General features: G+C 39.4%; 1 protein-coding gene across 2 annotated transcripts in view; it reads left to right on the top strand.

The window, feature by feature from the left end:
- Positions 1-8,695: 8,695 nt before the first annotated feature.
- Positions 8,696-12,326, top strand: part of CDC42BPB (CDC42 binding protein kinase beta) — a 51,559-nt gene continuing 47,928 nt past the window's right edge. The window contains exon 1 of one of the 2 annotated variants that reach the window (XM_031066345.1): positions 8,696-8,866. In XM_031066345.1, the coding sequence (XP_030922205.1) occupies positions 8,798-8,866 (69 nt within the window). In that variant the 5' untranslated portion in view covers positions 8,696-8,797. The remainder of the gene's footprint in view (positions 8,867-12,326) is intronic. The other variant, XM_031066346.1, reaches the window with a different exon arrangement.

Raw genomic sequence — 12,326 nt, 5'->3', positions numbered from 1 at the left:
CTGTACTGGCATGTCAGTACCTTTTTCTTTCTTTCTCCTTTGCAGAACTCAGCTTGGTTCTTTACACTTTTTCCAACAATATGAGAACAAAACCCAATGCAAAACCACCTTAATGAAAATTCTTGTATGGCATGTCTGAGAAAGCAAGAGAAAAATGTTTCTTAAATTGTCATTATTATGCTAGGGGAGAAACAGCCTAGCTTAGAGCCTAGAGATTTCCTCTGTGGCCACCTGGACTTCTCCTTTCACATAAAGCAAGCCAGCCACTCTGCAATCAGGGAGAACTGAATATCTGAATATTCCTTATAGCAGCATGTAAGGCTCTGACTCAGGAAGTGACTGGCTTGAGAACATCACTTATTTTTTTCAGAAGTTTCATAGTTAGGAAGAAATAGCTAATTAGTTAGTTAAACTTCTAACTAACTTCTAACTAAGTTAGTTAGAAGTTTAATGTTAAAACATGTAACAAGTTTTACATGTTATTAGAGTGTGTGACAGTTAGAAGAGTTTATAATTTGAAATGCTAGGAGGACGATAAAGTGCTCATGGTTCTTCCTCATCTCCTAGGCTGTAGTTGCCTGGGTATATACCCATACCCAGCTGGGTGGAGCATTTTCATGAGTGCCCCAGTGTTACTTTCAGTCTTTCATTTTCTGGATCATACAGGCAAGTACCTCTTGTACAGAGGGACAACCTCCACAAGGAACAAAACTAATAATAAGTGAAAAGCCCCCTGAAATAAATTCAGAAGTAAAATGGTTTTCTGTTATCTTAATTCTGGTTTCTATGAATAAAATGACTCTAGAAGTCTGTGTTTGTAGACAAGAAAGAGTATTTTGTGTGGCATGAAGTATTTTGTGAACTACACAGAAAACACACAAACTACACAAGAGTGAAAATCACTTTTGCAAACTACACAGAAGTGAAAATACAGTCCTTAGAAGATTTAAGGAATATCAGCATAGAATGCAAAACTCTTTCAGATTTTCAACCTTCAGAAAACAACACCGAAACAACAAAGAAACCAAAATGCAGTTGAGCTGTGGTTTGAAGTTTGCTTGTGCCTGACTATTCCTTTCATCTAGAAACACCATGGACCATTACTTGAAATGAAAGGATGTCCTGAGAACCTGGGCTTCGTGGGGCTGGGCTTACTGGGAATCTCAGGCCAGCCTGAGAAGCACTTCCTGTGTGCTTGGTGTTTGGCTGCATATGCCAAATGAACTGGGAGCAATTGTGCTTACAGCAAGCTGAGAGGGATAGGAAGAGGACACTGTATGGGGACTATGGCTCTAAACACTTGCATGTGCTTCTTTGCAAGGTTCATCTGCCCTCAGTAACGTGCTTGTATGTCTTTAATGTGACATGTCCTCATTTTGTGTAAGTGACCATTTAGGCACACTGCTGTAGATTACACACTCCAGTCAAAGAGCAGTTGTTGAAGGAAGAATGAGTCAAAATGTACCTTGTTTGAGAACTTGGATTGTATAATGTGGCTGACACCTAGAAATTTGGCAGTGTGGGACTGAAACAATTGTCTTCCTTCCCTTGTTTGTTAGCAAGGATTTCTTGAATGAGCAATACTTACTGTGGTTCCAGCAGAAGGGTGGAACTGCTTGGTCTTGCTTAGCACAAAAATAACTAAAACTCTTAATGTGCCCCACCTAAGTATTACTGTTCTGGATGGATTAGAAATACCTTCTCATGTAAATGCTGTTGTGCACAGACTTGATCTGTGTAGTGTTTGGTAATAATACGTCACCTCAACTCAGGATGCTTAGTCACAGTCTCAGCTGGGATCAACAGACAGAAAAATGTGTTTCCAGAAGAAAATAATGGCTGAGAGAGAATAGGGCTGATCCCCTGTGTACCACAGGTTCTGATCACTGATGTGGTTTCTAATGAGAGAGATACTGGCTGAGGTTGCAGTGAGTCAGAAGGGAATATGTAAAAGCAGACCTTCCTGTGGTCAGTCATGCTCTGCAGAGAGGCAGAGCTCTTTGTGCCCTCTCCACCTTGTAATCACAGCTGTAGGGTACTGAGTTCAGTGTTTTGATGTACTTCTAGAAATTAACCTGGGGAACAGGGAGCCTGTGGACTGCAATTAAGGCTGTGTCAACTATTCAGAAGCTTTGGTGGTTGCTGTTAGGTGCCCAGCAGGGGCTGTACCTTCCTACACTGTAGGTTAACAGAATTCCAAAGGATTGCACACCACATATGACACTTTTCATTCAACTATTCAAAGAGTCAAAGCATTCAGAATACGATGCAAAAGAAGTATTTAATTAGCTCTGCTTTTCTTTAATATGCTTTTCATGAAAAAAAGAAAATTAAATCAAAGCAAGCTATTTTCTGCTGTGGAAATGGATGAAGAAAGAAGCTGCTTTGTTTTGAAAATGCTTCAAAAGAGCTGGTTGCTATCTCAGTCCTCCCCAGCTCGGTGTGTGTTTGTGTGGCAGCACCAAGTAACTATGGAGACAGGCAGGTTGCAAGGAGCCAGAGACACACACAGTTCATTGTGGTGCTGCTGTAAGAGCAGACATTTGTCTCTGCAAACCCCCCGGCCCTGAGGAACAGCTTAGGTGCTGTTTGGGGCCTTTATTCTTCTTCTGCAGAGTCTTTCTGGCTGACACTTGTAAGGGATTTCTTATTTGCACAACATGAAGATATACACTGCATGCTCAAAAAAATCTGATTTTGCTTTGGAAATCTGCACCATGGCATGTAAACTCTATCAAAAGACACTCTGGTTTTTAAATTTATATGTAAAATAGACATTAAAAAAACCTGATAGAGCAGCCCAGACCAGTTTTCCTCAAAGATGCAGTATTAAAACTGTCAACTAATGAGCTATATATCAAAGACTTTTTCCTATCTGAAAGTGTCAGGAGGATAAAGTAGTTGCTGCAGTGTTTTTTGCAGTAGCTGGTGTGCAGGGTATCAATAGCATGAGACAGAAATTGTAGAGTAAATGTGGCATAAACAAGCTTTAGCCAAAGGAAATGAATGTAATATTCAATTATAAATCTGGTAATAAGACATTATGGGTAAATTGTTTACATCTGAAATGACATTTTGTCTCTTCTCCCAGTTGAAAGGCTTGGCTAAAATCTCTCCTCAAATGTCTAAAGCCTTTCCAAGTTCCCGTCAAAGGTTAATTCATGGTATTTTACAGTTTTATCCATGTAATTTTATTGTCTGTTAGACTAAGGAGATCTTTTATCATCCACTTTTATTGATGCCATTCCTTCCAATTTTATTTTTAGATAGAGTCATAGGATGGTTTTGGTTGGAAGGGGCTTTAAAGATCATCTCATTCCAGTCCCTCTGCCATGGGCCAGGGGCACCTTTCACTAGACCAGGTTGGTCAGAACCCCATCCCCCCTGACCTTTAATAATAACAATAATGTACACCTTTTTTTTTTTTTTTTTTTGGCAAATAAGGCTTTTCTATTCCCACGCTAGCATAAGAGGCTCTTTAGTTTCTCGATCACCTCAGCAGTCCTCTTGAACACCTGCTCCAGATGAAGTTTATTTTTCTGGGGTGTGGCTGTGTGTGGAGTTTCCAGTGAGTTTGTATTGCGAGGCAGTAATGTTTACCCATCCCCAGTGGTGTGTATCTGCCTGTGAATTCCAGATTCAGTTTGCCTTTTTTCTTAACTACCTGCCATTATGAGCTGTTTGCACAAGTATTATCACCTATAAGTCTGTGTTCCTCTTCAGCTGAGAACATTTTGCAGTCCAGTTTCACCTTATTCCTGTAAGTCCAGCCCTTAAAGATAAATTTTACCTGAAAGTTTTAGGTGCCATGAGCATGAGTAGTGTCCTAGTGAGTTTTTTTTTACTTTGCTTTGAAATGAATGCCAGCGTGATTTTTAAGAAGGGTTTGTTAGTTGTCTTAATTGTTTTCTGGAAAGCCAGTCTTATATTTAAATGATTTCTGCTCTTTATTGCACCATACTTACCATTTACATAAAATAAAATTTGTAACTTGATGCTGCTTACTGATGATGATCGTGTCACCCAGAGGGCACAGTACAGTGCTGGGAAGTTCTGTCTTGTCTGAAGAGGATGGTTTGGCTCAGATTTGCACCCTGTAGATTTCATTGGAACTCTGGGAAAGGTGGAACTTGGCTGGGATGGCTTTGCACAGTGCAGCCCGAAATGTCAGTATTGAGTGAGTTTTAAAGATCAAAACATAGCAAAATACTCCTATAAAACAATTCAAGAAGAATTGTTCAAGAACTCTTGCTGAAGTCTAGAAAGCTACTTTAGCTATATGGGTTCTTTATTTTATTTTATTGTACTGCAAGTGAAGCAGAGCTTTGAGACACAAAATATGGCAAAGAAATGGATGGCAGAAGCAATACAAATCTGATGGGGTGTTGTGGCTTTTAGTTACCATAGATGGATCTCCGTTATGCTTTAGCCTCGCTTGTCTTACCTTTTTTTTACATAAATATGTCAAAACTTGGTTGAAGTGAAGGCACTAGGATTCATTAGGCTTTCTGAAATCCTTGAGGAAACATACTTGAGCTTTATTGCAGTTTTCCTGTTGCCTCAGTCTTGAGCATGACAAGTCGTGGTGATGCTAATCAAATCAGATGGTGATCAGTCCATACAGACTGGAAGGGGGGTTGCAGTGCTGGGGGGACCCTTGCACTTGCAATTTTCTCTTGTCGCATTTTAAACACCTAATAAAAGAGAATCACTTAAATATCTATGAGACTACTTTGTGATTGTTGAGCATTTGCCCCCCCTGATTCTGCATTCCAGTCTGGCATTATGAGATGCAAATTGGGAATAAGTTTTGATTTCCTTAGTTTGACACAGGCATTAAAGGTGGTTGGTTAGCCCATGTCCCATCCCTTTGACCAGGTAGAGAGGTGTATGAAAAAAACCCAAGGACAGAGCAAAGATGAATCTTCAGAGTTTCCAGTGGCTGAGGGTTCAGGCAGTCCCCAGCACACCCCTCTAACCCAGGGATCAGTAGTCACTGAGGCCCACACTGGAGTGTGTGTTACTCAGGTATAAAGTATGTCTGTATTTAAATATTTAAATACTTTCTGAATACTTAGGTGGGCACAGCAGCCTGTGGCTGAGTTCCAGAACTTTTTTGTGACAATAATACTTCCTTAATCTTCTTATCTTTTTTTTTTAAATTTGATATTTTAAATGTCTGTGTTATGAGAAGTGGTAAATTATTGTTCTCTGTTCATGTTCTCCATGACATTCATGGTTTCCTATGTCTGTCATAGCTGTTACCTCTTCCAGGCCTGGAATATTTTAGGTTATTAAATCTTCTTCTTGAGAAGCTGTTTTATCATACCTCTGCTTGTACATTTTTTCCTTTCATTATTCTTAGCATACTTCTTTTTTTTAACTACTACTAATACAGTGTAAATTCTATTAGGCTTAGAAATGGAGAGACAAAACCAATATTAAATCCTCGTCTGTGCATAACATGAGCACTTGTTCAGCCACTAAATTTTTAAACTGAAGATGGAAACAATGCTTTTGTTCTTAAAGCTGGCATTTGTAGCAGTGTGCAAATCTATGTCCTTTGGAATACCTCTGAACACCAGCTGAATGGTTTTGCCTTACATTAGTAGATGTGGTGGATCGGAATGTAGGATAAAAACCATCATATTTTAAATCAAACATCTTGCATGCTTTGCACAACTGCAGTATAAGAGGCCTCTGTTTGATCTCACAAAGTGGTCAGTGTGGTTATTGTAACTGAATTTGAGGTATGCCAGAGAAGGAAGAATTAATGTAAAAGTAAGAAAAAACAACTCCACTGCAACATCTCAGGAGGAGACAAAGCATTATACGACAAAAGTAAACTTAGAAATGCTGCCACCTGATGAGGAAAGTAAAAGAAAGGTAACTCAAGGAAATGCTGAGGTATTTTATGTAAGAAAGGATCTTTTCCAATATTGTAATAGTATTCTTCCTTATAATAGCACTGAGTTTATCAAGGCATTATTTTATTTGTGCTTCCCTGTTTCAGTTCAAATATCAATGAAGTTTGGGTTATGCTTTTCTGTTTGTTTTCTTTTAAAAAAATCCTAATTATTTGAATTTGTTGAGGAGTTAGGTCTAATCAGGCAAAAATTCTGTCAGTTCTTTGAGATATCTTCAGCAGTCCTAAGATTTCTTTCCAGAGATAAAATTCATGGGGAATTACCTAATTTGCTGTGTGGTTCAGTGAATTTTTCTGCTGACATGAGAAGGTGTCCCACTGTCACCCTTATAACTAAAGCAGCAGTGTGTTTACTGGTGCCATAACTTGATAACCACTTAATGTGAAAATATGAGTCAGCTTTCTTCTTATGAACTATACTTTCTCTTCCACAGAAGACAATTATCTTCCTCCAGAAAGTTTAAATTGGTCTTTTTAAAGCAGTCGTTTCAGTTGAAAATAAATAGCACTAATATAGTTAGTGACTGGGGAATTGCTAAATAAGTCCTACAGATTTGGCATCCTTTCTTCTTTTCCTTTCTTCTTTTTCCAGGCCTGTTTCATTTGCCACTTTGTTCTAACATTTACACAGCTCCTCAGCTGTGCCTGCCCTTCGTGATGCCAGCCTTCCATTGCTCCTCAGCACCTGAGCATGTTCCAAACTTGTGATATCCTGCAATGCCTTTGGACAGTGATGGCTTCAGATGAAGTGCAGTCGATGCCTATCTGGGTTCTGATTTGTGCACTGTGTTTGAACTCAAATAGCTGAGCACTTCTAGTGTTGTGGTGTTATGAAACTTGAATGTTGCTGCACTGGGGCTCACAGAGCTGCGCTTGCAAATTGCATCTGCTGCAGAGCATTGGTTCGTTCCTCTGCAGCAGGTAACCACTCCTGCAGCAGGTAACCTTGGTGCTGCTCTGTCCCTGGCCCTACACTGGAGGTGTGGGCATTTCCTGAGTCACCATGTTCTCTCTGGAACAGTTTAAAAAGTGTAGTGGGTAATGTCAGCATCTTGCAATTTCTCAAAGCTTTTAATGCACTGTTTGACTTACAGTGTGCCTTCAGCTGGATCGGGGTAATGACCCAATTAAGTGTATGGAGAGAGGTTTTTCCAGTGGCTTTTAAGTGTGATGAAAAGTGGAGAAAGGCTGTTTACATTTAAGGCCGTTACAGAAGGTCAGTTGAGCAGTTTCATACTTGCCAAGGAACCTCGTGTGTTTGGTTTGAGACTCTCTCGTCTTGCTCATTCTTCCTCCACAGCATGAGCAGTGGGAGGTGTTTGTAGGCCAGGAGACACTGGGATTGTAATATAGCTCTGGATATTCTGCTTCACTTAGAGAAGCTGCTTCTTAGTGCTGTACCTTTCCCAGCTGTGTCCGGGGCCAGATTCCCCTGTCTTCCCTGCAGTGGGTACATTTTTTCAGAGCTGTGTGTCTGTTACATGGCTGTGCAGGTGTGTACAAGGTGCTGTCACCCACTATTGTGACCTGGTGAGTGGAGCTTCACTCTCTGAGGGGGAGAGGGCTGAGCTATGTACCTGCAGGCTGAGATGTCTGTGTTAATGTGAATATCCTGTTCTTGTGTTACTGGACAAGCAGTAGTTTCCCTGCCCCTCATTTGGAACTTCTTTACTGGTAAGGTGCAGGGTGATACTATATTTCCCCTCTTCCCTTCTCAAGACTTAAGACTTCTTATGATGTTGCTCTGCTTGATGCACTATTCCAACCTTTTTTTATAGTCAGCAGCTTTTTAAAGCTGCTGTAGCTGAATCCTTTCTAGATAAGAATTTTTAAACAACAGAAGAGGCGAGGTGATGTCATTCCTTTTCACACAGCTATTCAGAGCTGTGTTGGAAGCAATGAAAGCTGGTTGGTTTTCTGCTTCTGAAATAGAGATGAGCTGAGAAGCAGTAGAAACAGCAGTAGAAATATTCAAGCAGTCCATGTATAGTCCTGTGAAAATGTTGCTGTGTTAGTCATGATGCCTGTTTTTCTATTGCCAGCTGGAAGAACTTTGTGGAAATTATGGCGTTACCACAAGAAGAATTAGTTTTGGTCTTTGAGAATACATTGACTTTGGTCAATGACAGTACATTTTCTTGGTCAAAATAAAGTTTTTGCATTCCTAAGCCTTGAAGTTTTTGTATTCTTGTTTTTCTCTTCCATTTACAGCTGTGTGCAGAGCTGCTGTTCATAATAGATCAGTGTAAGCAAGTCTAATTCACAGCATGCATAGTAAAATGCTATAAGCAAAATGGTGAATAAATAAATGAATATTGTTTTCTTTTAAAATATCTGCATAAGGTACACAAAAGCATGCTAATTTGCAAATATCTTTCAAGTTTCTAAGACCTGAAATGTGAAAACAAATTAGTCAAATGTAGTGTATTTCTATTGACAGCAGCCTTTCTTGTTTTCTCAGGCTGCCCTTTTAAATGTTGCCCCACTGGCTGCAGGCATGACTACAAGCCCCAGTTGTTCTTGGGAAACAATGCAGCTTTACTGCACATCTTCATATGAAAAGCTTCATGCTCCTCCTGTATCATCCCCCGTGTACTTCATCATGAGCTCTTGACCACACAGGGTGCATCAAGCACATAGTGTTGGGGGAATACAGAAGGAGCAAAGACTCAGACTGCAGTTCATCAATGTGTCAGTTGATCACTGATGACTCCTTAGTAACTTATTTTATGGATTTGTGAAATTAAACTGTTTGAAAACTGTATTTCTCTGGCCATGCTTTTGTGTGAGTATTGATCTCTTTAAATATTGTATTTTTCTAACCATGCTCCTGTTAAAGATATCTTAATTTTTCAGGTTGCAGTTGTTAAAATGAAGTGTACAGAGCGCATTTATGCAATGAAAATTCTAAATAAATGGGAAATGCTTAAAAGGGCAGAGGTAAGTAATACGGTTTTTTAACACAGAGAATTTTTAAAATTACATTAGGAAGATTGCATTGAAACTCTTCCAGATTAGGAGGAATTATTTCATGAGCATAGGAGCTTCATTCTTTTTTCTTTTTTTTTCCTTAAGCTGTTTTAATGCAATCAAGTCTGACAGTCCCTTCCAGGCATCTGTTGTTCTCAGCATTACTGTGTATTCATTTACCAGACAGTCTGCCCTAGTTCTTACCCTGAATTTATTGGCCAGATTTTTGTTTACAGTAAAGGCAAGTTAAAGACTACATGAAAGCTGAGATTGGTGCTACTATGACATTCACAGCTGTATACAAAAATGTTATGAAAAAGATCTTTCTTCTCTTCCATTTAGAAAGCATCCATTAAGGAGCTTTGCATCCTACAGTTTGTAACAGGATTTATATAGCTAGTAAAACTATAACTAAATATTTTGGAATCAGATTCAGATTGTAAAACAAAACGTGTTAAGAAGGTAAAATCTGTTTAAGAAGGGGTGTTTTGGGGAAAGGAGGTGTATACTGTCACAACAAATTCTGTAAATGTAAATTCACGCATTAGGAAAAGAATACTAAGAATACACAGTGGGAAGCAGTTTTCTAGGATAGGTATTTCTAGGATACATACTCCTCCATGGTAGAGGAAAACCTTACGGCACATACATAATATTATGTAAGTTAGCAGATAAATGCACAATAGATTTGAAGAGAAAAGGCATGTATTGCATCAGGACTTGCAGCAGTTCTGCTAAGGGGCAAGCAATAGCAGCTTTGCTGAGGTCTGAGCTTGCTGACCCTTCCCTGTCCCATTCTTCTGTCCCCTTCCTGACACCTCCTCCCCCCAGCCTGCCCTTCCTAGTCCCTCCCTTCCTTTCAGTGAGTCAGTGCCAGGCCTTTTCCTGTGACAAAATCTCCTCCCTCTTGTTAAGCCTCTCTTCACCACTGCCTTTGCCTGATTTAGTCACAGTCTGTCCATCCATCCATCCATGCACTTCTTCAGAGGCGGCAGCAGCCGCTGCCACCCGGCTCTCCTTTGAGCTGTCAGGAGATTTCACACCCTGGGCTGTGCTGCATCAGCAGTTCTGCATTAAGCCTTTCCCCTGGAGGAGGGAAATTTGGTGCCCTTTCTATGCAGATTTCAGCTGTGTTAATTAATTGGTCAGTATAGAATTGTTTTAAACACAAATATTTGCAAGGGTCTCCCAAACTGAAATGGAAATACAGCTATGCTGCCTTACTTCAGTCATTTTTAAAGTGATTTCAGTGAGTGGACTAAGTAGATGCAGCTTTTGCATGTACAGAAGACAGCTGTTTACAAATTGTGTTCTAATCATGCAACTAACTTGTCTTATCCTCTCAGGCAGGCATGAAGGATGTATAATGAGCAATAGTTTTCCCAAGACAAACTTAGGAAAAGTAACAGTAAAAATTTTTCTCTCTGCTGATTTTCCCCATCTACAAAGGACAATAAAGAAACTGTCTTCTCTGCAGGACTGCTTTGACTTTTCCTGATCAGTTTGCTTGCTTGATTTGGCTTTTCTGGATAAGCAGGATGTTATAACCTGCATATCAAGTTCATGCAACATCTGGGTGTTAAAAATTTCCCAAATGTAGTAAAACCTGTTAGTTTTTAAAATGAAGCCTGCAAGAATACAGTAGCCTCTTAAATGGAGAGTTCCACTGAAAAAGCAGACTTCAAGTATTTTATTAACCCACCTCACCTATTATTATATAAAAATACTATCATTATTATGAGTGGATTAAGAAGCATGGTGTTGCACTGGTTTATATTTGTTGTGCATGACATAAAACATAGCAAGAAGTTAACAGAATACTGCTTATTCATGTACTAGCTACAAGAAAAAAAATCCATATGGTTGGAAGCCACTAAAATAAACAAAAGGTTAGTGAATATCACCTGATATCCATAAATGGGTTGAAAGCAAAAATAGGCATGCCATTTATGTTGATAAGGACCATTTGTATTCATTGTTCTCACAGCAAAATACAAAGTCATTAGTGTATTACTGTTGACAGTTCCAAATAAGTCCTGACTGGCTGATTAGGTAGCCTGTCATGCTTTTTCAAGTCACGTCTCAAGGCCTTTTAAGCTGGTGTAAGCAGAGGAGAATTTTATGCTCTGAATTCATGATGCAGTGTTCAGCAGCATTACTGGGTTTTCAGTGTTCATAACATTCCCTCGCTATTTGAGGTTGCACAGTGAACTGGATCAAGGGACTGATGTCTTCAAAAATAAACAAACTAGTTCTGTGTGTTGGCAGCCTTCTCACATCGTGGTGCCAGGAGAGCTGAGAAGTGTAATGCTCTGCTGCTCTGGGAAGGGGATAGGATTACTTGGAGCTGCTGTAGCTGCCAGCCTTTCTTGCAGAGCACTGCTTTGGCCTTGAATTCATAAACCGTTAAACCATTCAGTTGGCATTTAATTACAATTTACTTCTCTTTGCACCAGTGATTACTAATTTACAATGTGACCATAGCGTGGTCTTCTTCAGTAAAATTGTAGATTGAATTTGGCTTCCTTTGAGGGGAAAATAGTTGGAGATACATTTGTAAGGTGCAGTCAGTATATGGTAAGGCTTGGGCTTCCCAGGCACATTTCCATAGTACATTTTCTAAGACATCTGAAGAAGTGGCAATGACAAAAAAAAAAAAAAAATTAGTTATTTTCTAGAACCCAAACACATCAATCTGTAGCTGTCAAATATCCTGATAATGCCTCTCTGGATTGAGAGTAGTAGAAGAGTCCCAAGGTCTGTTCCATGATAGTTCTGATCCAATAAAAACATTAATATATTTTTATTGGGGAGAACTCTCTTGAAGTTTATGAAAGTTGGTTTTATGTAAAGATGCTGAGAAAACCTGTTACACAGAGCTTGCTTCTATGAAGTGTTGCAGTGTGCTGTTTGAAGTTGGGGAAGGTTTATTGAAAATGAAAATGTATTATTCTGGACAAAGATAAGACAGTAATAGTAAAATCTGCTTATTTCCCATAGTGTATTAGCAGCGTCTGGAACCGGGACTGTACTGTAAAAAAGTATACATGAAACTGTTTTCATAAGAGTCTTTATCAGAAGAATCAGACTTACTTTCCTAGAGCCATTATCTTTCTGCTACAGATGGTAGTGACATGTTATTATTTTCTGACTTTTAAAAATGTTTTATAAAACAAAGATATAGCTTTGACTTGAATTGGCTTGTGGGCTTTTTGGTGTTGGGGGGTGTTGTGTGTTGGTGCAGAGTTTTTTCGGATTTGTTGGGGGGAGGGGAGGGGGGGTTTCATTTGGTTTGGGGTTTTTTGCTTTGGTTTGGTTTTGTTTTTTAAAGTCGCAGTCAGGATTAGAGTGACTGAATGCCTGACTAAAACCTGCAGAGATTCCCTGGCATGTCACTTGTGTAGACTGAATCCCAATGAATAGAGACCTC

Source organism: Geospiza fortis, unplaced genomic scaffold (genome assembly GCF_000277835.1).
Source record: "Geospiza fortis unplaced genomic scaffold, GeoFor_1.0 scaffold23, whole genome shotgun sequence".
NCBI classification, from domain to species: Eukaryota; Metazoa; Chordata; class Aves; order Passeriformes; family Thraupidae; genus Geospiza; species Geospiza fortis.
The sequence above is the reverse complement of the archived record's forward strand: the minus strand, read 5'-3'. Positions and strand labels throughout refer to the sequence as shown.